This window comes from Dendronephthya gigantea, unplaced genomic scaffold (genome assembly GCF_004324835.1).
Source record: "Dendronephthya gigantea isolate DGI-Jeju-01 unplaced genomic scaffold, DenGig_1.0 000048F, whole genome shotgun sequence".
Lineage (NCBI taxonomy): Eukaryota > Metazoa > Cnidaria > Anthozoa > Malacalcyonacea > Nephtheidae > Dendronephthya > Dendronephthya gigantea.
Window position 1 is genome coordinate 100,118 of NW_021163058.1, and position 24,439 is coordinate 124,556.

The window sequence follows — 24,439 nt, forward strand, 5'->3', positions numbered from 1 at the left end:
CTTTGACTTATACGACTCATGCGATTGCATTAGTTCAAATTTCACAAACACAAAAAATTAAATACAAAATTGGCGTAAATTAAGACTAGTCTAGATTAAGACACGATAAAAATAGTGATTGTCTAATATACCTGATCCGCTGATAGAATACCCATGTTCGAGTATACCATATTTCGGACTTTTTCGGTACATTCGACCATGATCGAGTATACCATATTCCGGTATCATCAGGGCGTAGTATCGTAAAACACGTGTTTTACTACGGCCTGGTATCATTTACTTGTCTGCCCGTCATTTAGGACAAAAGTCACGCGATTTCAAACATGAATTTGCTGACTCCAGCTAAGCTTTTTAATTTCACTTTATTGTTTATTTCAATTTATTAAAATAAATTTAAAATCAGAAAAAATTTAGGACAACGTCAATCTTGTTATGAAGTATCTGGGTAATTTTTATTTAGCAGTGTACTCTTTCCTCAGATCAGTGCTCTTAACGCAGAGAGAAGCAAGAAATGAGAACGAGATAATTACCCCGGACAAAAAAGGCAGTTTCCGGCGATCTTCAAATGATTTAAAAAATTTGGTTCGGTGCCTCGTGACTGAACTCTGAACTCTTATGATCTTATCTTCCTATCGATGTTACGTGGAATCGTGAGGGTCATGATGCTGCATTGTTATGCTGGCTTGCTTGTTTATAACATCTTATTCAGATCAGACTGATCTTATTGAAGACCGATAGCTGCATGATTTAATCAAAAAATTATTAAACGAATTTTTTTAACCAATACAATCTCGTGACAACTGAATCCCGTGAGTGGACAACCAGCCACTGTTGATAGACGGTCTATCATAGACTTATCCAATTATTTGCCTAGCCACTTACATATTTATATATTTAAGACAATTTTAGAAGGGGTATTTATATTCACCTTGACTTACAGTAAGAACTCTTAGATCTACAGCTGACGATCAACAACAAAAAGAGACCTTTTTTAGGAAATTTCAAAGCAGGCTGGAAAAATTTACATAAATCATTCGGGCCTTGCATTGCATTGCATTGGTGACTGGGTTACAAAACATAGTATAGCTTCCGGTGGTGCCACCAAACAATCTGACTTCCGGTTGAGCTGAACAACATGCAAGCTAAAAGACATATACTAAATATATAGTCATAGAAAGACTTCAAACGTAGTTGCATTGTTACAACTCCGGATACAACTGGAGTAAAAGTGACAAAAATATGACACTAACATGGTAAGTTCTGGTAATTTTATGTCTTCATAGTTATTAGTTTGATAAAACATTCGTTTGATATGTCGGTCACAAAATTGTATATGCAAAACAGAACGGTTTCAAGGTTCGTCTATTCATTTCTTTCTAATTCGGAAGCAAGAAAGTTCTTGGGTATTTAAAATAATTTCTTCCTAGTGAAATGTTATTTAAGATCAAGAAAGAAAATATCGGCTAATAAATATAAGTTTCCGTTTAAAACCAAAATTTATTATTCGCGTCAGTAAATATTATTGTCTTGTGAAGACTCTGTATTAAAATGCTGGACAGCTCTTGCTCCATAATTTGTGCAGACGACTGTTTTATTTGCAAATATATGAAAATGTTGTTTTCTCTGTCTTGTACAATGTACAAGTTTTAAAATATTATTATAGTTGTTTTCAACACGCAATTTTTATGGTTTGTTATGCAAAGCAAGTTGAAATTATGTGGAATTTAAATTCCAATAAAAAGTCCATTATTTCATGGAAATGGCTTTATTGAAGTTGAATCACTTGAATGCCGTAAACATGTTCAATATTTACTCAAGATACAGCATTTAATATTTCATTTGATTGCATTCAGGCCATATATTCTTAATCCATGTTCAGAAATTATAAATATATTTCATTTTTGCAAGCAATATGTTTACAATTTCTCACAACATAAGCTCATATGATGAGCCAAGAAATGCTCTATCACTGATAGTGGTATAACATTTGAATTATACTGCCACTATAATATATACACATACTTTCCTTGAAATTACAATGTCTCAATATTATCTGTGATTGATTTACATATTTTTAGCAAGTCACTAACATCCATACCCTCAATAATTGAAGTCTGATTTAAACAATAAATAAACAATTGTTGATTCCTAAAACCATATTACATCCTCAATCTACATAAGAAAGGAAAACAATTCATATTTTACCTCTAATCTCTTTGGGTATCCTTGGACATCCCACTATATATCAGATATGTACAGGGTATAACAGTATCATCAATTTTTTTTTCAATTGCCTTGATTCCATCTACATGCAATATCAGATTTGTCAATGGAAAGCAACTACTATGGATTTCACCTCCCTATACATAACTCTTCTAAACTAAGCCTAGATATATGCAGTTATTGCTAAGAATATCTTGTCCTTTAGATAACACAAAAGTTATAACATGACAGCCCACGAAAATATTGCTGCATCTTCTGGTGAGGTATTACCATGGCTGTCCTGTGTTGAGAAACAGTCAGAACTTACTGATGTTACTCCTGGAGAATATGTCCTCAGAACACTATTTTCTGAGTTTACAAGTCTCACTGACAGAAAGCTTGAATATGTTCTGGCTGAACCATTGGTAAGTTTAAAAGCTATGTTCAATTATAGAGTTAAAATTGTTTTAAATATTATTTTGATTAGCCACATCAGAAAAATATATGAATCCAAATTAAGATACTTAGTATCAATTAATATATACCATGATAATTCCCAGTGTAATAAAGTAAGCATATAACACAAAGTCATAGATTTATTGATATATGGCATAATTATATGTTTCATGTATTCTGTTAACTAGACCTTTGACCGCTTAGGTAATTAGTTTCTGTGATGTGTAAATGTGATGATCTATTAGCAAAAAGAGGTAGTGTTTTCTGCTTTGTAAAGAACATGGACATTTCAATTTATATTTTATAATATCTACTATTTCTCTTTCATATTAATTAAAGGTGCCAAACTAGTAGTACTTCCTTAATATATCACAAGAAAGTATCATTTGACAGCTTATTAATTCAAAAATAATCATGATGTTTTCATGCCCCTGTGATATAATCTTATAATATTTAAAACATGTAGAAATTTGAAACCATGTAAGGAGGTGAAATCACAGCTAGTGAGGCTTCAATTGAAATTGCTAAAAATATCTGTGACAGTTTCATTTGTGATTATATTAATGAAAGAAATAGACATGACAGTGACAATATAATTATTCAATATATTACAACAAAGTTTCTCAGAGTGGACAGGAAGCAATATTGTCCTTCATATGATTGACCCTGAAAAAATATATAGTTAGAAATGCAAGTACTGTAATGATGCTGATTGTGTTTAGAACTGCCAGTTTGATCTAAACTATTTCTATGACAATGATAATTATGATATGATGATATTGCGCGTCGTCTGTGTACAACTGTCTACAACGAATTTAATTGCAATTATTTGGCACTGTATGTGTAGAAACAATTGTTTAATAAATCCATGTTATGCGCACACAGTAGGACGTGTCTACGCATTGGGTTTGTGGCGTAATTATTGAGTGACTGTAAGCCAAATATTAGTGACTGAATTGTGAGTGATATTCAAAGTCAGGTTGTCATCATCACCCTGGGCCATCATTCACGTGCCTGCTATGATCATGACGGAACGCAAAAACCACACTCACTAACTCGGAGCTGAACACCTTTCTCCTTCGCAGACGGCAGACAGAGCTGATGACTGATGTGAAGGGGTATCGGTACGACGATAGTCAAATCCGATAATTTCCCTCTCTACGATTTTTTTTAAAAAAATATTTCTCAAGGCCAACGGTGTCAGAACGTTGTCGGTACATATGACGTAATTTACAATATATAGCTATACGATAAAGCTATGTGCGTTATAGATAATAACGCTCTTTCGTGAAGCCAAGATCATCCTTCTGACCTCCTCTTTTATGATTTTACCAGTACCGTGCATTAATACACAAGTTGTACGATTCTACATTGTTATGCTACATATGCCAGTCTTTCCTTCAGGGATAAATGAAAGATATTTTCCCTCTGGTATTCTACACTAGTAGAGTAGTTAGCTATATATTTCCTTCAGGTAAAACACCTACGGCTACAAGTATATACAAGTATTTCCTTTATCACTTCCTTTTGTAATTTTTTATCATGCTAAAAGCTTTTTAAAAATTAGTTTTAAAACTTGTGAAGGCGATGAAGGAAAGGATTGTGCACGAGAGGTTCACATAAAATTCACAATCTTTTATCTCCAAAGCTTCAAATTCAATATTTGCCTCTACCTTTTAAAAAATTAAGGTCCGTTTCAGACGTCGAACTTTTCATGTATCGAACCTAATGTTAATGAACTAAAGTTCATTTGCATTCGATTCGGCGCATGAAAAGTTTGACGTCTAAAACGGGCCAAAGCGAAACTCTTTTACATTCTGGTCTCGTTCTTGTTTAGGAAAAACCACTGTCAAAATCGCTGCAACGTGGTGAGGATCCTCAGTTTGATCAAGTAAGTTGCATGAATATCCTGCAATTTGAATGGAAATCCAGACATAAAAAACTGATGTTTGAATGGCTTCATGCATGCACTTTTGATTGCAGTTATATCGTTTTGCTTTTTGCTTTTCTTTAGCTTCTACGTTCGCTCAATGCAGTTGCCAAATACAGCTTGTCATCTCTTCTTAAAACATTGTTCCAATGGTATTCATTGCAGGTATTATTAATACGAATTAAAAACATGAAATAAAATTTATGTGAAGCATCTCTTAGATGTGTTAATTCATTCTAATCTCGTCGTGTTTTAGAAAGAGCAACGTCCAAGAGTAGATTCTGTTGATGGTCCGAAGAATAAAAATGGCAGTAAGAACAAAGGGTAAGTATGATCATTCAAGCAAACACATAGTATATACGTCATATTCCTTGTGCATGCGCTGAATATCTAACATTTGTTTTCTTACATACAGAGGATTACCCGATTCCCCAAAACTGGCCACGAAGGCCTCTGGTAAAGAACTGGACTATCTTATGGAGAGAAGAGACGTAAGTGACCTAAAGTAGTATCGTTAAATACGGAAGTTACCCTTGCTTGTGACAGTGAAAACAGTGGGTAGGGGGGTAGGGGAATATTAGTCATTTATATAGCGTGTAAATCTTTCCTCTTTTCTTTCTATTTTATAGCATGCAATTGATTTTTTGTTGTGTCTGGTGCTTATTGAAGTTTTAAAACAGGTACTTTTTTTTTGTATTGTACATTGTATTTTACAGTATCTCACATACACTAGGATCCGAATTTCTATGAAAACTAACTACTGTGCCATCGATTTCCAAGAACTCTTATCAAGTTGAGCGACTATACTTACCTCATTGCGAAAATAATTTATTTCTTCATCTGTCGCCAGCAGTATTGAAACAACGAGAAAATTTTATGACAAGCATTGTAAAACTGAGAGAAACGAAGACAACTTGAGTTTTTCTAATATTATGTGATATAACTTTTTTCATAGCTTCCAGAACATCCTGTTGATGAGTCACTAACTATCCACATTGAAAATCTTGCGTTCAAATGTTTTAAGCAACGAAGTTCGTTTGGTGACAGCCCTAGTGCGACTAATGCGAATATTATCGCCGCATTGTATGCTGAGGTTATTGGAGTGCTCGCCCAGACCAGATTTCAGTCTGTCAGAAAACGCTTCCTGGCGGAGTTCAAGGAAAATGCTGGAAACAGTGAAATGTTGGTGAATGTCATATGTGGAATGAAATATCTTAGAATTAAGGTAAAAATCTATATTTGAATCACACGTAATACCGACCGCTCTGTATGTTAAAATGTTACAATAAGTGGATCTTCGTGTTTTTCAGCTTTTCCCAGTTGAACACGTCGAGGAGACATTTATGTTCTTGCAGGTATTTTTGAATTGAAAATCAACATTGTGTGCAGGACATGCGTGTAACGAATATATAACTATCTCATATAACTAGTTCTTGACTTGATGTTGCATGTATGCGCCTGCATCTTGTGAGAAGCTAAATTAACTCTTCTCCTTTTCTAGGATTGTGCAAATGTTTTTATTGAAACAAGAGACAGAGATAAAGATGTGAAATATGCATTAGCTGGCGTGTTTGTTGAGATATTAGTTCCTGTTGCAGCTACAGCAAAAAGAGAACTTCATATTCCAGCTTTGAAGAATTTCATTGATTTGCTTTATCCTTATGCATTCGATATGTCAAAGAAGAATAAACATCTTCATGTAAGAATTATTCATATACTTCTTATAATATACTAGATACAGTCGAGTGGCTCGTGTCGTTGTGGTAAATTAGCATGCAGTATATCGTCTATCAATTATGCATGATTACTCTTGCACTTGAGATGAAAGTTAATAATGATGTTAGAGCTAAATCTCTCTGGCAAAAGTACCACAAAGGAATGACAGTCTTCCACTTAGTAACCATGGATATGTGCCGTAAAAATCTTATCCATCATTAGTTGGGTAGTTATATTACATCTCCTATAAATGTTACTTGTGTTAAATCTAAACAATGTTTTCCTTTCCAGTCTATGTATCCGTTAGTTGCTGTTTTGATGTGTGTTGGTCAGAAACAGTTTTTCTTGACTCATTGGCCATTTCTACTAAATGCGTGTTTGACTAATATTAAGGTTAGTAAAATGCTGTGGCTGATACCTGGTTCATTTTTAACATAGTCAGAGTCTCTCAGGCAGGAAAATATTATATTATAAACAATATTTTTCGGGGGTCATTGTTTGTGGAGAAAAAGTGAATTATTACACTTTGAACTTTAGCCATCTCGCAATGGTTCTTTCCTGCAAACACATTGCTAGTTCGAAGCTTAATTGACGGTAAAAACAATCGGTTTGAAGGGAAACCAGCCGAAGACCATAAGATAAAATTATGATTACTCACCCCTTACACAAGAGGCGGAAAGCTGGCTTTAACATCATCTAAACTTTGCTAAACTACAAATATTTTTGTTTTTACAGCATCGTGATACGAAATTACAAAGGATATCTTTAGAATGCCTGTATCGAATGTTGTGGTGAGTTCTGACTAATATCTAATACAAACAACTCTCGTGCGTGGACGGAGATTTTCAATCTTGAACACTTATGCATACCTGCATGGAAAGACGTCTAACTGTTCTCCACTTTTTTATTTATTTGCAACTTCGTTAAGTCAGTCCTAAAAAGGTCTTACAAGACAGTGTAGGGCCTGCGTAAACACCACAGGTGCACAGGTGTTTTCACCGAGTTCCGTCCTGTTCTTCACCGACAAAAATGATCTCTTCTGCCGACTTTAAATTGACTTTTGCAATTGACTTTTGGTGGTGTCAAAACTAAGTAAACTATTCTTGTGCAACTGTAAACGTAGAATTAAATACCATACTCCTTGTAGGGTGTATGTAATCCGTATTAAAGGTGAAAATAACACAACAACATTAAGGTAAGTCCCTCACGTTGTACGTACAGTGTTCTTATTATAAACAGAAATATAATTCATCATTCCCATTGCATTCCTACAGTCGTCTACGAAGTGTTACTGATGCATTATTTCCAAGAGGTGGAAGAACAGTGAACCCGCGTGATGTTCCAATCACTATTTTTGTCAAAATAGTTCATTTTATATCACATGTACGTACTCGTTTGCTACACTTTCTCCATTATTCACATTATTATTAACTTTCGTTTATACCTACATTTATTTAGTACAATCTAGACTTTGCAATGCAGGACATTATCTTTGATCTCTTGAGTGTTGGACGTTTCAGACAGATTTATCCTGAGGTAACTCAATTAAGTAAATTAGTATCAATTTAAGTCAGTTCAATATTATCTGAAGTATTTTTGAAGTGTGAATGTACAATATTTGTTTTTGGACTTTCTCCACACGCATGATTTCTTGTTGGGGGATTGACGTGTTAAGCTTTACAATAAACCTGAATGACAAGTGCATTTGGCAAAGAATTCTAGGTGGACAATCATGTTTATTACTTTAGAGGATGAATATTGGTCTAAGATCGTTCCTGGTGATTGTGGATAGTCTGCAAAAGAAGGTAAAGTAATGCACATGTATTAATATTGTTGCTAATCAGTTTTTTTATTTTAATAACTTTTTTATTCATCTACTTTGCAGGAAGGTGACCCTCCAATGCCAAATACAACTGGAATATTACCATCAGGAAGTTCTTTACGCGTGAAAAAAAGTTTCCTAAATAAGCCATTGACTGAAGAAGCCGCCAAAGATCTTGGAATTTTCAAGTATTTTCACAGGTGCGTTTTTCAGCAGGTCCGTCGACTTTCATTGTGGGAGAAAGATTCGCTATTAAATTTGTTTTTTTTCCAGTGTATGTAAAGCACTGGAGAACATTCTTAACAATCTTGACCTGCAAGTTGGGAGACCATTGATGAAGAACAGTCAACAGTGTTCAAATAAAGATCCTTATGATATGATCACGTGAGTACATTTGTAGAATACTGATCTCTTGTTACTAGATGGATGTACTACGTTCTTAATCAAGTCATATGTTGGTTTAAATGTCCTCGTCTTTTGCAGTGGAGAGAGAAAACCTAAGATTGACTTATTCCGAACATCTGTTGCCTCAATACCTAAGTGAGTAGTCAACAAACAAACCTATGAATTAGAAAATACATATGCGGTTCTATGAGCGTGCTGTGTGTGAACTGACAATGAATTACTATACTGTAATTATGACATGACTGATTATCAAATATTCAATGTTCTTATCGAAAATCATTACTCCAGGTTGATTCCACATGGTATGAGTAAAAATGATATTGTTGGCTTACTATCAAGATTAACTATTCACGTCGACGAAGAACTGAGAAGGTGTGTACTTGGTTACCCCATGTGACCTGTTTTGAAGGTTTTCAGCCTTAAACAAACCTTCTCATGTAAAGCTTTTTTTCATTTTCTAGTCTTGCATTTTCATCACTGCAGAGTTTGATTATTGATTTTGTGGAATGGAGAGAAGATGTAATTGTTGGTGAGACTTTTGTAATTGCTTTTAAATTATTAGGTCTGTTCACACGATTCAATTTTGTCGGATCCAATTCACCTCTGATGGATGTTTTATAGTTTGTTGACTTGCACAGTTTATGGGCAGCAAATCAACTTAAACCAACGCATTACTGCTTTATCAATAACCTGACTTCATTCCATCCATCAGAAGTGAATTGGATCCAACAAACAAAATTGGATCGTGTGAACAGACCTTAAAGTCTCTTTTAAAAAAATGATTGCATATATTGTGTATGCTAAATATCGTGTGTTACAATTAGTTTCCAAAAAACAAATGCCAAGTGTAAAAATATTTTGTTAGGTTTCGTGAATTTCATCATGCGGGAAGTTCAGGATCATCACGCAGCATTATTGGATGGATTGTTGCGAATGGTTTTAAAGATGTTGGCCCAATGGAAGACATTAATCACCATGTCTGAATATGAACGCAAGGTGCATTATTGTGGTTTCTTTTTGTTGATCTTCACGTAGGCTTTATCGCCCCTGATTCGAACATCGCAAGTATTTCAAGTTATTACTAATGTAGGTATTGTCTACTTATTTAGGGCACATTTCAACAAGCTGACATCACAATTCCTATGAATGCAATTCACTGTATTGAAGGATGCGGGCTGGCTATGCTCTGCAGGTTCTCATTATTGTACAAATATTGCCTGCACGTTGTGTACACCTGCGCTTCATGATCGACATCTACACATATGATTGTTTTAGCGTTTAGTAAAGTAACTAAATAGAGTATTCAAATGAGATAACCATTTCTTTCATGGCAATAATTTCACAAATTTTTCCATCGTAGTGTTCGCCAAATACCGCGGAAATTAGCTTTGTCGTTGCTGAAAGAAGCTCGGGTGTTGGGCAATCTCGTTGCGAAGGTAAGCGTATTTTTATGGACAGTATAATTCTTTAGAATTATTTAATAAAGTTATAACAAGTATTGATTTAAAGAACTTGCATGTGTTTACTGGAATATTAACATCAAAATATCACTTTATTCTTCAGAATAGTTCGGAAATCTTTGTGATGGATATAATTGATGAGATCTCGTCGGATATTTTGACCAGTGTTTTGAAAAATATATCACCAGAGGATAAGGTAGATGATGTTTTCCATGTTTACCACTTATTTATATAACATTCAATTGTAATATAACCCATGTTCTCTAATTTGTTAGAGTTTGTTCAGTTCATCTATCAACATGGATCTACAGTGGTTTGTGGATAGATTACCGCCATGTTTTGATACTGAAACTGGCGAATGTGGCGAAGCACGTCATAATGATCTGTGGTGTTCAGTTGTATCTCAATTACTACTTAAGAAAAATATTCCTGACTCATGTCCAGTGGCTACACAGTTCAGTTGGCAAGCAGTTCACCATAGAATGTTTACTGTTTATTCTTTCATTGATCAAAGGTGAGGTGTTGATACGTAGTTAAGAAATAACAGAGAATTGTGTATCCCATGCATAGTAAGCTGTTATCAACACGAATGTCTCTCGCTTTTAGTCCTTCTGGTATGGATTCATTGACAAGTCTTGGCTCTGTTTACAGTCGTTCGGCAAAGAAAGTATTTAATTTATCCGATATTTACTTGTGGCAGAATTATTTAATGTTCGCCTGTACCGTTCATCCTGTCACCACTATTGATCAACTCACGTGTGAAAACGACAATGGGTAAGAATTTATGTCTTTTGTTTAATTGTTTATCTCCGGGGATTAGTCCGCACTGAAAGTGTGAATATATTTCTTGAATATTTATCGAAATATTTCCATTACTATGTTTTAGAAATTCTTCAGACGAAGGAAAGTCTGATCCAAGAGTGAGTTTTTAACCCTAGTGTGTGTGATTTAACACTCGTTAGTCGTTAGTTTCATTGCATAAGAATTTATACATTCGCCCGCCCCTTTTTGTTGATTATAAACTGAGCATACTTTAGTAGCCAACCTTCTGTATCCTCGCTTATCTTGCCCAAGCTACCGATAGTACACCCCACCTCTGTTCCAATGGTAAACTCTGTATTACTTCTGTTATCTAGCCATCGACGCCTGACAGAGTAGAAAGTTTATTTAGATTTGCAGTGGCTTTAGTGCGCAATGAATGCAGTGAAGTACGAAATGCTGTTATCACGTGCCTGGGAAGAGTCAGTCCTGCTTCGTACAAGTAAGAAACATCAATCATAGCAACGTCTATTTCATCCTGAAATACTTTGAACAAAACTGGATTACGTAAGGCATTTGGATACTAAATATCGCGTATATTTTTTTAAACGTATTTCAAAATGTGCATCCAAGATAATATCCTACAAATTTTCTACAAGGTGACAATGAGTGATAATATTGTGTAGCAACTGTGTAAAAGAACATTGTTTTGACCTGATATTCATTTACGTCAATTTTCAGGGAGTTTGTTGACGAGCTTCAAGTATCATTATTACAATATGTTTTCGAGAAACGTACTGAGGTATAACACTGAGTATGCTCGGAATGTTTATATTTTATCTTATTTCCAAAAACGAATCTAAATTTCTAACACACATTTATTTTGCTGTTGCGGTTTAGAATTTACGAAAGCGTAAGAAAAGAGATAATATACGAACATATCTGGCGAAAATCTTTGAACTGAATGCAGAGCATGGTTGCTTCAGAGAAAGGTTGGTTTGTCTTTTACCAACTTCTGTTTCTATATGTTATGTATAATATATTCGTATATGCACGCATATTGCGTATTCATAGTGCGACAATTAAGACTGGTACGAGGATAGCCAGTTTTGTAGTTTCAATAAAAAAGCCTCATCACCTGTGATCGACAGTAATTTGAATAAATTTCTTATCGTAGTCCTAGCGTTTTATCCGAAGAAGGTGCTTTATCTCCGACGTTCGTTGATTACATTGAGAACACAAGGTATGTATAAGTGTCATTGACGTACGTATGTTATCTGTTGGGAACATCCCAATGCTTGTTTTACGTCAAGCACCTGAACAATTTATCGCATATATCTTGAACATAAAGACGTTGATATATCATTTGGATATTTAGATTATATTTCTGCAGTGGTGAAGCCGACAGAGATCCTTCAGCTGTACAACAACTTAAACTTAATTTTGCAAGATTTATTTATAATATGATAAAGAGTATTCCACGTGAGTTAGATGATTGACGGTACACTGCATGTAACGAGGCCAATTCTCATCCATTACACTGTGTTACACTCATCTTATCTGCAGTACTTTGCGACATCTTATTTACACGAACTATTTCCCTAGATTGTACACTATGCAAAGGCCAACTACTCTCTAATGAGATCAGAGGAAACCTATTTTCGCTCTTAAGTTCGTGGTGTTCGAAAGCAAGCAACTCTCCGCCTTTTGAGAAGTATGATATTGTATTTGCTGCATGTGTACTACACACTATAGACGTGTTCTCATCTACCAATCATCGACAAGTCGTCTTAAAACCAGTAAAAACTTTTCTAAGAATGATATTTTTTCTTTGATTTCATTGTAGAATGAGCTTGCTACCACCAGATAAACGAAGGGAGCTGGAAATTGCAGCTATTCAGGTAGATATTATGATTTCAATTTCCTTATGAAAACATTACTCCGGTGAATTATGAACGTGGTCTATACTTTTATCGTAAGAGCAGTTCTATAAGAAATAAGGAATGGTTAAAATTATAACATTGAAAGCTTGTACTGTTTACCACGATGGGTTGGTTAATAGAGGAAATTAAGAATCTTAAGCACGAATAATAATTTTAAACGATTTCTTTTTGTTAGGCTCTGTGCGCCGTACTTTGTTGTGGTCCAGTATTTGATAAAACTGGACTGACCGATAATGGTTATTTTTATCAATGGATTGAGAATGTCTTGTCTTCGCCAGACGAAAAGGTTTGCTCAGCGCGTTGTTGTAGAGAATAGTAAAAAAATTACTTTTAGTTCATCTTTAGTCTTTCTTTGACTTTTATAAATGGCTCCTCGTCTCGTCACGTGATTTTCAGTATTTTAAATCGTTCGTTTTAAATAAATGCATATGTTTGCATACGAGGTTTTCTGTTAGTTGGAATGGGTAATGCAGTCATTTTTTGGAGATGATGACGACTATGATAATTTAATTTATTCACAGTGCAAGCACTGTAGGAAACTGTTTATTCTTTAAAGATTTGACTAAACTTTTTTTTTTCGTTGCAGATAAATTTTCTTGGTCAGGAAACTGTGGAAGTTCTTCTTGACTTAAATGATGATGTTCCATCATTACTGGAATGGGTTATCAATAAATGTTACACAGGAAATAAAGTGATTTCTAATAAATGTTTCCAGGCTCTCACAACTGTCATGATTAGAAGGTGAGATAAAACCATTCAGTGAATTTGCATAACCGTATCTTTTTTTATTTCCATATTTCATATATATTTCATGTCCTTGTGCCATATATATTTCATGTCTATAGGCCATATCCTTGTGAAGCAATCTCTGTCATCGGTGTGGTTCTTTTCAAGACCTCCAGTGCTGATCCAGGAGAACGAGAAAAAGCTGCTCAGTTGTTGCAACTGTTGGAAAGGTGGGGAATGGACAGAATTTGCACTTGTTTATTTAAGATTATTGCGACTGTTTAACATGTCTTAAAACTGTTCTTTCTACATATTTGTGCTGTTGTCAGTTATAGTGTAACAGTAAAATAGTTCTTGCATAGTTATAGAGACACCCTTGCTCTGTCAGCAAGCATTTTAAATTTTGATTGATGCAAAGCTCCAGCATAGTTTTGTGTTTTTTTCCACAGACGTTTCCTCTCATACTGTGCACCAGGTTTATCAAAATATTCTCAAAGCCCAATGGACTTATCACACCGATTGGCAAATTTCCATCCGGAACTTACGATCCCTCTGCTTGCTGGTATGTTGATTTCTTTAATGCAATTTACGTATTTAGTATTATATATTCGGGTATATAGTCTGAAATAGTTGACACGATACTGTAGTGTTTTTAAATATTTGCAAGAAATTTGCAAGGAAAAGGGCTTCATTTCTATTTGCAACCAATCTCATAAGCGCAGACTGGAGAAACTTATATCTTTTTTTACTCTCTTGATGAACGTTTTTCATTCTGTTTTTTGAAGAACTAACATACAGATTTGAGACCGCACCTTTTGCATACCAACGCATTATCTTGAAGTATATGTTACCATGGTTATGTAACGTTCAGCTGGTGGATATCAATAGAACAACACCTGGTACACGTGACTCGCCTGACGAGGAGATAGTAAACAATGCTGACATTGAGAGTCCAATGCCACATATAGAGATGACAGGGGATGGATGGGGATCAAGTAAAGCCACCCAACTGGTTCTTAATAATCTATTTCTCCTAACTGTCAAAGTATGTTTCTGTTATTAGTGATGTTGTCTGAGAGACAGAGTATGACCATAGTCCATATATCATCATTGAGCTGGATCGTTGTGATGAGAATGCATGTGCATGTTTCTATTGTAATGCATGTGAGAAAGTGCTCGACAAATATGATTAGTTGCTTCTAATTCTTGCTTTTATTTCCTCTAGTACGGTGAAGATTTTAATGTAGAATTTGAAGATCTCTGGACTGCATTGTCTAACGCTTGGATTGGAAATAACCACGAAATTTTGAATTATCTCAACATTCTCGCAGGAGTCGCTTCACATCGAGAATTTTTTCCGCATGTAAGTAATTATATATTTATTATTTTGTATTTTAAATGGACTCAAATGATATGTCGATGATCATAGCAATTTGTTTCAAGCTCAATCTGTTCTGAATCTAAATTGACTCTGATATCAAATCATAGTCGTATTCTATCACCCTCCTGTTGTATTTTCTTTTTGGTGTAACTAATGCGTACTTGTTTCCTTTCTTTGTAAGCTTGAACAATAATGATAAGTCATTATGTGATGTATTTATTTCTTTATATTTCAGGCGAAGAGACTTATCGTGTATTTAGTGCGCGCCAACAAGGAAGGCACAATACAAACATTAATGGAAGAACTTCAGGTAGGAATTTGACGTGAATTTCAAAACTTTAGTCCATGAAAACATTGTTAAAATACTTGCTGTTGTACAACTTATAATATAATGTGGAAATTAACAAGTCTACATTAGCAAAACGATTGCAAAGAAGGATCAGGAAGATGAAAAATATGTGATAATACGAGACAGATGTAGAAAACAAAAACAAGTTTTCTAAATCGAACGCGAAAATATCGAAGTAGGTACTAAATAAAGATCATCATTGGCTTTGTAACTAATGCTTCTTTATGTAGTTGACAGAACCAGTTGCACCTCAGTTTGAACGATGTGATCAACCTCCATACTACACCATGATTTATAAAGATCATTCAACTTCGATCCTCGCCGATAGTGATGACAGTAAAGAAGAAAAAAGAAACGAAATTAAAATTAAAAAAGATATTGATGTTGTTGAAACTAAGGCAGTAGAAAATTTGGAGCAAATCCCTAACAACAAGTCGGGTACTAAACATTTATAATAGAATACATATATACCTAGACGGTTGGTTCATATCGTTACAATTATTGATTTCAGAGGATGATCGTTGAAAGACTGGTCACTAATATGAAGTTCTCTATTGTTTAGTGTCTTGCAAAGATATAGAAATCACACTTTGTGAAGATCACATGAAAGATTCATTCTCTGATAATCTCGACTGGGCTGAATCCTGGGTGTTCTCTGTTAACAATCATCGTAGTCGTTTTGGCTCAGGACTTCCATTACCAACACCTCAATCAGAACTTAGGTTTGCTTCGTTAATTGATGTACTGCCTTTACCTCAGATGGTCACACCTTTATACAGGTAATTATAGCAGTGCAGTAAATATAAAATTCATAAATTATAGGTACATAAATTATTGATCTTTAAAACGAAATTCAAAGGGGATTTTTCATTTCAAGAACAAAGCCTCTATCTTATGGAAGTGAAAGATAAATCACAATTCTTGTCAATATATTCTCACTATAAAGACATGGTATTACTTAATAGTTATCAGTCTAGTATTTAGTGATTCTATAGTGTAAATTATATGGTAGTTGCCATTCTATTTCGTTTTACATAGTTAATAAAAGTTTCTTTTTTAGATGCAATTTTTCATTAATTTTGCTGAGTGAAGTTATCCGCGATCAGCCAAGAGTGAATTGGCTGCCACATCTTCCCTTGATTCTACACGTTGTTTTTCTAGGTATTTAATAGTGCATGGATGTCTGATTCAAGAAGTTTCTAAGGGGCGAAACTAGAGCGATAATTGTGGGGGTGTTTATTCATATACTCAGTTCTACCGGAATGATTTCTATATTGTGAACTATTTCACTTAAACAAAAGAAATCCGTCGGATAGAACTTGATATATAAACCTCTCCCCTGCAACTATAGTTCGTCTTTGGCTACCAGAACTAAATATTGGTTTATTGTCCAAGTCATTGAGTTAAGTTTGTTAATGAGGGCATGTGATTGCATGAGGAGGGCATGTGTTGCTAAGTATGTCATGACGTAATGGCATTGATGTAATAGATAATAAATAACCTCGTGTAAAAACGTTTTATTGTTAAACTCTCATTCTAGGTTTCGACCACAGTAAATCTCTCATTCATGAACATTGCAAAAGCCTGCTGGTCAATCTTGCAATCATCCTTGTGTTAGAAGGAAATTACTCGAGCATTGCGCATGCTCTGATGAAGTTTCAATATTTCTCACATTGTGCGGCTGATCTTCGTTATAACACTGACACAAACATTCCTCGTGATGGAACCGTGCTCTCCCTCCCAGAGAAAGATGCTCCAAATGAAAGGTGAATAAATTTAAAATTGTAATTACAATGTCAACACGAGCTCGTGTCTGAAATCTTCACGACGCATGGCGTATTGATTTCGCCCTCATTGGACTTTCCTGTCGTTCGTCCTCACGTTTGCCTTCAAAATTTTTACTAACTGCAAAATTATTTAAATCCGCAAATGAATGCAATGTGATCAAGCGGTAAAAGCAATATAATCCATCTCTGGTTTGTCGTGTATTTGCAGCGACCTGAGTACGTTAGAAAGTCAGGTTGGAGATAACTGGACGGAAAAAGTAAAGTGGCTCATCTGGCACTTGACGCAGAGGTATATATTTCTTATATTGTCTAAGATCACAGCAATAAGTTACCAACCAACAATGGATGTCATAGATTTAAACCCAGATTGAAGGAACTAGATTCTGTTCCGTCAATTTCTCGCCTACAGTTGGTAGAGATTCGGATTGGTTTGATTTCCACCGCAGCAATGCCATTCTGGTTGAATTTCACTAACATGCAATAATAACACAAAATTTGTGCTGGTATTTGGCACAGTCTTTTAAACATTCAGTAAGCTGAAATAAAAAACCACATTATTTGTATCTGAAGATGTGGAACTTACATCAGTGATTTGAACATCTGTTGTTTGGTTGTGTCTAGTGAAGGTAAACCTCTGTGGAGTTTTGAAGATATAACCACAAAATCACAGGACATAAGAAGTGCTACAGAGCTCACTGAATTCCTTGTACGAGTGTTGGATATATTTGACAGCAAGTTTCCAGGAAGTGATATTAGAGGAAATTGGGCACGAGTTGCATCGAAGTGGGCAATTTCATGTTCATCACGTCATTATGCAGGTAGATCATTCCAGGTATTACGAGGCTTAGCAGTTCAGTTGTCTTGGTCAGTCTTGTCGGATATTTTATCCCGTCTCGCGGAGTCCGTTGGTGACAATAACGAAGATGTTCAGGTATGTTCTGCTGATAGTAATGGTGATGCATCAAGTGAGATCCATATATCATCTGGAGTACGTACTTCTTGTATGATTTGCAATCATACAATTTTATCTAATCAAAGGCTTGTCGTCTTTTCTTTAGGGTTATGTAATGGAAATACTGCTAACATTAGATTCTGCAGTTCAACAATCTGGTGAATGTAAAATAAAACCAAAAATTGTTTTCATCAACGTTGGAGATGATGAGAATGTAGATGAAGACAGCGGTGAACAAATGCTTGGAACATCGACCCCAGAACGAGCAATACGTAATTTACCAAATAAATCATATGGCCATATCAGGTCGTTAAGCAGCGGATGTGATCTACGTGGTAGATTCAATCATTTGGAAGATCGTGGCAGGTTCAGTCAGTTGGAAGAAATTTCTTCGAAAATGAGGAGTGTGAGCCTGCAGTCATTACGTCTTACTAATGATAATACGACAGCATTGAGCCAAACTGATCTACTTTCAAGAATATTCTGGATCGCTGTGTCTCTGATGGAATCGGATTTCGAACATGAATTTGTCATGGCAGTTAAACTGTTATCAAAGGTATTTAATACTGTAAACACTGCATAATTATTAACAGTAATTAGATATTAGTCTTCCAAAGAGTATGCACTACCAGCAAGGTTACAATTGTTGTTTGTTCGTTGTTTGTTCATCGCAGCAACCTGTAACACTTCTTTAATACATTTATGCTGCTACTTTAGCTTGAGATTTTGGATTATTTTATTTTTAGGTGTTAAACCTTATTGATTTGAGTCACAAAAGCACTCTGGAACGTCTTGAGTCACTTCTTTATAAACTGAAATGGCCCCAGTTTTCTGGAGTGCAGATGTTACTGCTGAAGGTATAGCCAGCAAACCATTCTGTCTTCAATATTGTTTCTGGTTAAACCAATCGTACTATTATTTACAATTTACCGACGTATATAGACCATGTTTTCATCTTCTATTTTTTACAGGGCTTAACATCTGCAACAACAAGTGCTCCAACGATTGAATTGATCAAGAATACCATTCCTTATAGTAATATTTCAATTATGGATGTCTCGGAGTACTCAGGTATAGCCTGATATATCCTCATACATCCTCATGATCAAATCTTCCTCTATTAAGATAGGATTGTCACACTGGTGATGTAAGACAAGAAGAGCTTTGAAAGACAACCAACATTATAGTCTTTTAATCGTAGAATTTTTTATGTTTTGTTTTCTATATTGATATAATATTATATTTGTATAGGTGTTGCCCTAAGCATCCTCGCTCTGTTACCTTACATGATACAACGTTTCAATGAACCAGATGAATTTTGTTTAAGTTGTGCTGCGACAGTCGGACAGGTAAAAATATTATGCTCCGATTTTACGATGTCATATTTCCATTGCGAGAGAAAACTATATAGAAATTGTTTCGTATTTGTCGCTAAGTTATACCCTTTATTTTAATCGATCCAGCATTTTTGCTGATCATGTAGTGACATGTGCGATATTCATTAATTGTTGATGTTATAGGTTTGTGTGAACAACAACATGCTTGGTTTTGGTAAACTGTTTGCAATGTACAATCAACGTACTTATCATAAAACTGTCCAGATGTGGACTGAAGGTGTATGTCGGTATATTCATGAATTTTATCGTCAGAGCATTCGTATCTTGTTGGCATTTCTTACTGAAGTAAGTTTGAACTGAAAATTTGCAATGTTTACAATGTTTTTTTTTTTCTTAATGGGAATCCAACGAATATCGACCTCGTGCATTACCTTCGTTTTGTAAGAATGTAGGCGATAATCGCCAGATAAATTTCTTTTTGACCTAGTGTTTGATTAAAGCTTCTTCCTGTTGCATGTGGATAAATAACTCTGATCAAAATTAAATGAATTAAATTGGCGTAACGAAAAGAATTAGGCTGGGAATTTTAACCTGATTATTTCTGGATCCAGCACACAATTTGGGAATTTTTTGTGATTATTTATCATTTTATCACATAGCTATCTTTTTATTTGATATTTGTCATTCTAGCTGCTTGAACGAGGACCTCAAATAAATCAGACTGCAGTATTGAATATCACTTGTGCTTTAATGAGACATATTGATTTCAAACTATCCAGCACTAGACATATCCTTATACCGACTTTGAAAGTCATATCAAAGCATATCAAGGTAAAGTGTTAATTGTGATAATTTTGATGCCTGCAGTAGGATCTAAGTAACATGAGTTTTTACTTTCAGGATGATCTCTGGAAGGAATCATTAAACGTATTAAAGCTTGCAGTCTCTAGCTGTTCCCAATTAGAAATCCCAGTGCAACGTGCGTCCAGTTTGATATTTGATAGTACATGGTCGCTTGATCAGAGTGCGTCTGCTAGACAAGAGCTTCCTGGAAAGACACTCGACTTTACTTTTGATCTTTCACTTACGGCTGGATCAGCTCAAGAAGGCCAGGATATACCGCAGAGGGGGTTAAATGAAGCTTCTGCATGGAAAAGACCTCAATTATCACAGGTATAAAACGTGATTTTTCTCAACTTTTACTGAAAGCGAATTAATTCAAATCAAGCATTTCACTCCTATACAGAATATAAATGCATGGTTTGAAGCCAAGGGCAGTGGAAAGAAGTAGCAGTTAGGAATAGTCATCAGAGCTTTATTACATAACTGGAGTGAACTAGCTAGATAAATATTATCAAAGCCTGACCATTTTAACCATTTTCATCCACGCTCTCTCCATAGCGTCGTACAAAGGAACGTCTCGTGAGCGTGCTTCATGTGTGTGGTCATCACATTGGCTTGAAACAGAGTCCATCTGTGGTGTTCAGTTCATCCAGTGATTTAATGGTTGAAAAACAGGCTGGTAGCGATCATTCTTCTTCAGATGAAAATCAGTATGCTGATGGAGACAGCAAAGACGAAACACAAGCTAACCAGGCACAACAGGTACATTTGAGGGAAATTAGGGAAAATATTTTATTCACCACCTTATAGCCTTAGATGGTTAGGTTTGAGACAGATTCTTCATCCGTTCCCCATTTCATTTCTGCGGAAGAACATAAAATATTTTAACTTTATGCAACTGACAATGAAGAAAGTCTAGGAAGGGGAGTTTTTTTCGTGTGCCATGCATCATTGAATTTTCACACTAGAGTTTCGCTAGTTAATAGTAAGCCTAAATGAAATCAGTCCGGTACAATACAGGGCAATGCTCTTAATGATATCATTCACCCAAAAATGTTTCATAGTTTCATAATTCTTCGTTATTTTTTATGGTTCAGTTGATTGGAGTATTCACTGGTTTTGATTTCTTGGATGACGAAATTGATGAGCATGATGATGATCTTAGTGGCTTTCGTTGGGATCTGCCATCAGGTGAATATACTACACCAGAACCTGGCGAATCAAGGTTACGTCATAGTCCACTCTCTGGTTCTGAACCTGATATAGCTGCTTTTAGACTAGACACTTCGGATGAAGATGACGAGGTGAGTTTGGACATTAATTTCAGCACTAAAAAATGTTCAATCTGATTAATGATGTTCTTCCTTATCGTAATAGATCTCTCGGTCGTTGACTAGCACAATCTCACCAAGCGTTACAATGCCGCTGACAGAAGAGGCTCTTCGAGCCCACGATAAGTCCAAAGGATTTTCATCGAACGCTCATTATTCACCCCCGTCGGAGTCCAGGTTTGTAAACAACGTTTTGCGCAATCTATTCATTCACAGACTCATTGACAAAAGTTACGGAGGATTTAAAAATCTTTGAATTTTATTTTCATATTTAGCCAAGAGTCGGTGGAGTTAAACATTTCACCACGTCAACCAAGATTTGTAACGTCAGTACTTGATATGCAGAATATTGATGAACAATGGAAGTCACACGTGACATCTTTAGTCAACGATACCACTGGTTCAGCGGCTGTTAATACATTTGCATTGCTAGCGTTACTCTTACGTCATATACGACGTAAAGTAAATGACATAACAAGGCAATGTTGTAATGTTTTAGATAACAGCTTGTTTGGTGTAACAACGTTATTCATTGATATTCTCGAAGTTTTGGATATCCAAGGAAACTGTCCTCATGTGTATATGGACAGTGAAACAGTTCGACGATCAAAGATATTAGAACGTCAGAAGTTTATGGTCTTGGAGATGGATGATCACTACAGAAGCTATAAAGAAATGTTCCACAATGCAGAACGTGCTTTAGAAAGATTGCGTTCCGCAGCTAAACCTCAAGGGGAATATCCCTCATCACATGATAGAGATATGTTGAGTGCAGAAGAGAGCAAATACGAAGATTATGAAATAGCATTATGTTGGGCGTTGTATAAACTGCATTTCCAAGTTCTTCTCTTTTTGGATAGTTATTCAAGATTATTTGAACATCTTCACAGACAAGCCAGCAAAGCTGATGTAAGTACACCGAGATTGTTTCATTATTAAAACTCTGCACTAAGATCATATCAGTAAGCCTGTTTACTACCACTGTGAGAACTAGTTCAGAAAACGAATTCGTTAATCGTTGGCCGTTAATTTCAAAATATGTTCAGGACTCCAGGCCCGTAAACCTTGCTTTTCAGGATGCAACGTAATTGATTCATAATTTAACGGCAGCTATTCTGGGACAAATGACGTATTATATAGTTTATTGCAAGCTCAGTCAATAATTTCAAGAATGCTATGATAAACACACCCAATTTGATTTTAGATTGTAGATCTTACAAACAGAGTTGGCCTGGTAAGAAATGAAATTATTTCAGCTTTGGCCTCAATAAAACACACTCCAGTTGATCTATCATCCGAAAAGTCGGTGGACCCAAGCGATAATCACACGTATGGTAGTGTGACAGAATCCATAATGAGAAACCTTCACACAAACAACACAGAATTTGCCGTAAGAACTCTACACGTTTATCAGGAGAAATTTCGTAATAAAGGTGATCAAGATGATGCTGAATTGTTAACGAAGTTATACGCAAGATATTTGGTAGAAAAAAAGCCGGGAGCTGTTGCTATGTCAAAACCGGAGTTCACTTTACCACCAGTTATCAGTGAACTGAAAGAAATGACAATTCATGTTCTCTCTGTTATAGAAAAACTCAGTCCTGCAGATAAAACGTAGGCTCTGCTGCTCTAAAGTTTATTTGATAGGAAAGTCGCCATGGGTTAGGTTTAAAAATATTCGGTCATTAACGTTTATTTTTCTACTTGACAAGCGCAAATACTGCTGGACGCAGCCAAACGTGTAACGCATGCGCGATGAGCAGTTAAAGGAAAACCTGCCATCAAAAAACACATGCAGGAGACGTAAAAGACGGCGGTCTTCCATTGTTGCGTTTTTTATCCGGGCGTACGCGCAAGTCCACAGAACCAAACCCAATACATCTATTCATTCAATAGCTTCACGCTAATCATTTCATTCAGATGATGTTTAATCTTTTTCTTGCGTGTACGTACGTACAGAATACAAGACAGTAGAGATCAGCCTGAAGGGCCAGTTTGTGTGACCACAAGTGGGCAGGTTGCATGGCCTGTGTATGGACAAAAACATAGCCAATTAAGTGCTTGACATCATTTACGGGGAAAAATCGATGAAAGATCATTGTTTCGAATATAATAGCTGATAAGTTAGGATGCCTACCTAAGCTGGGATGATCCGAAGGGACGAGGAGAAGGCAGATTGCTAGCACCTCGCTTTTGCCCACATTAATTTTACTCCTTATATAAATAAATATCACAAGTTTGTGATTCAGTTTTCTAGGCGCTGCACTAGTTACTTTGAAATTAGAATGTTTGATACAGCGTTTTTTAAGAACCCTGTTCTATCAAAATAAGCGAAACAATATTATAATAGATTATTTACGTTAATCAAGTTATAAAGAGGGTCCTCAGAGAAGAGTCGTTAATTTCATAAATTATATTTGTGTGAAAACTTTCACTGGATCGTAGCAGGTTTAATTTATTGGAGGCATTTTATTAGTGAAAATTAAGCTTATATTTAATTGTAATAAATTATGTTATTGCGTTTTATATTCGTTGTATATAACTTGTTTTAAGTTGTAGAATAAATTTGAGGACTAAATTTTACGCGTCTCTGTGTCGTTGAATTGTTCGAAACAAATTTGAATTTGAAAGATGAATTAAACAAAATGTTCACGCACCATTTACTAATCATGTATGCATCGTTGCGTTGGCTCATTTTCTCTTTGTCTATCAAATAAAAAAATGACTTCAACCATGCACAGATCATGCACAAAGTGACTTCAACCATATCATCATCGCACCTTACAGCAACGAAGACAACTTGGACGGTTATCAATCAAGTGGCTAATAATCTCCTTGCCTCCTTGTTTCATGCTCGGCCGGCGTGACGCAAGTCTGTAAGATTGACCTGGTCTGTTAACTCTGTTTGCATTCCCGGCGAAATTACCAGCGAAACGACAAAACCCAAGGTATATATCCAAAAGTAGGATATTAGATAAGTAATCATTGCATACAAAATACGAGGCCAGTGCTAATATTAGCTTCTAGTGCATGCGGCTTA

General features: G+C 35.5%; 1 protein-coding gene across 1 annotated transcript; it reads left to right on the forward strand.

Moving 5' to 3' along the window:
• Positions 1–1,133: 1,133 nt before the first annotated feature.
• LOC114528143 (protein furry homolog) lies at positions 1,134–23,965 on the forward strand. The gene is made up of 60 exons (XM_028549743.1): positions 1,134–1,253; positions 2,429–2,627; positions 4,496–4,549; positions 4,673–4,753; positions 4,845–4,912; positions 5,004–5,079; positions 5,218–5,268; positions 5,544–5,813; positions 5,899–5,943; positions 6,090–6,287; positions 6,596–6,697; positions 7,040–7,095; positions 7,452–7,499; positions 7,579–7,687; positions 7,763–7,840; positions 8,053–8,109; positions 8,190–8,326; positions 8,400–8,510; positions 8,610–8,666; positions 8,820–8,903; positions 8,993–9,060; positions 9,397–9,527; positions 9,641–9,723; positions 9,892–9,967; positions 10,095–10,187; positions 10,267–10,505; positions 10,598–10,765; positions 10,878–10,911; positions 11,128–11,252; positions 11,492–11,552; positions 11,651–11,742; positions 11,928–11,993; positions 12,129–12,232; positions 12,356–12,464; positions 12,597–12,651; positions 12,869–12,979; positions 13,280–13,434; positions 13,539–13,649; positions 13,869–13,981; positions 14,205–14,464; positions 14,645–14,782; positions 15,036–15,110; positions 15,380–15,587; positions 15,712–15,928; positions 16,210–16,310; positions 16,690–16,915; positions 17,145–17,225; positions 17,558–17,867; positions 17,995–18,444; positions 18,635–18,745; positions 18,860–18,959; positions 19,140–19,237; positions 19,409–19,570; positions 19,916–20,056; positions 20,126–20,398; positions 20,627–20,830; positions 21,166–21,372; positions 21,446–21,576; positions 21,675–22,308; positions 22,604–23,965. Exons 2-60 carry the CDS (start codon positions 2,448–2,450, stop codon positions 23,015–23,017), a joined length of 8,397 nt encoding a protein of 2,798 aa, XP_028405544.1. The 5' UTR covers positions 1,134–1,253; positions 2,429–2,447; the 3' UTR covers positions 23,018–23,965.
• The last annotated feature ends 474 nt before the right edge of the window (positions 23,966–24,439 follow it).

Bases quoted from the DNA above. Each gene is read 5' to 3' on its own strand.
- LOC114528143 (XM_028549743.1), top strand. From the start codon at position 2,448: ATGACAGCCCACGAAAATATTGCTGCATCTTCTGGTGAGGTATTACCA. The intron at 11,994-12,128 runs GTATGTATAAGT...TTGGATATTTAG, and splicing joins GATTACATTGAGAACACAAG to ATTATATTTCTGCAGTGGTG. The intron at 21,577-21,674 runs GTTTGTAAACAA...TTTCATATTTAG, and splicing joins TCACCCCCGTCGGAGTCCAG to CCAAGAGTCGGTGGAGTTAA.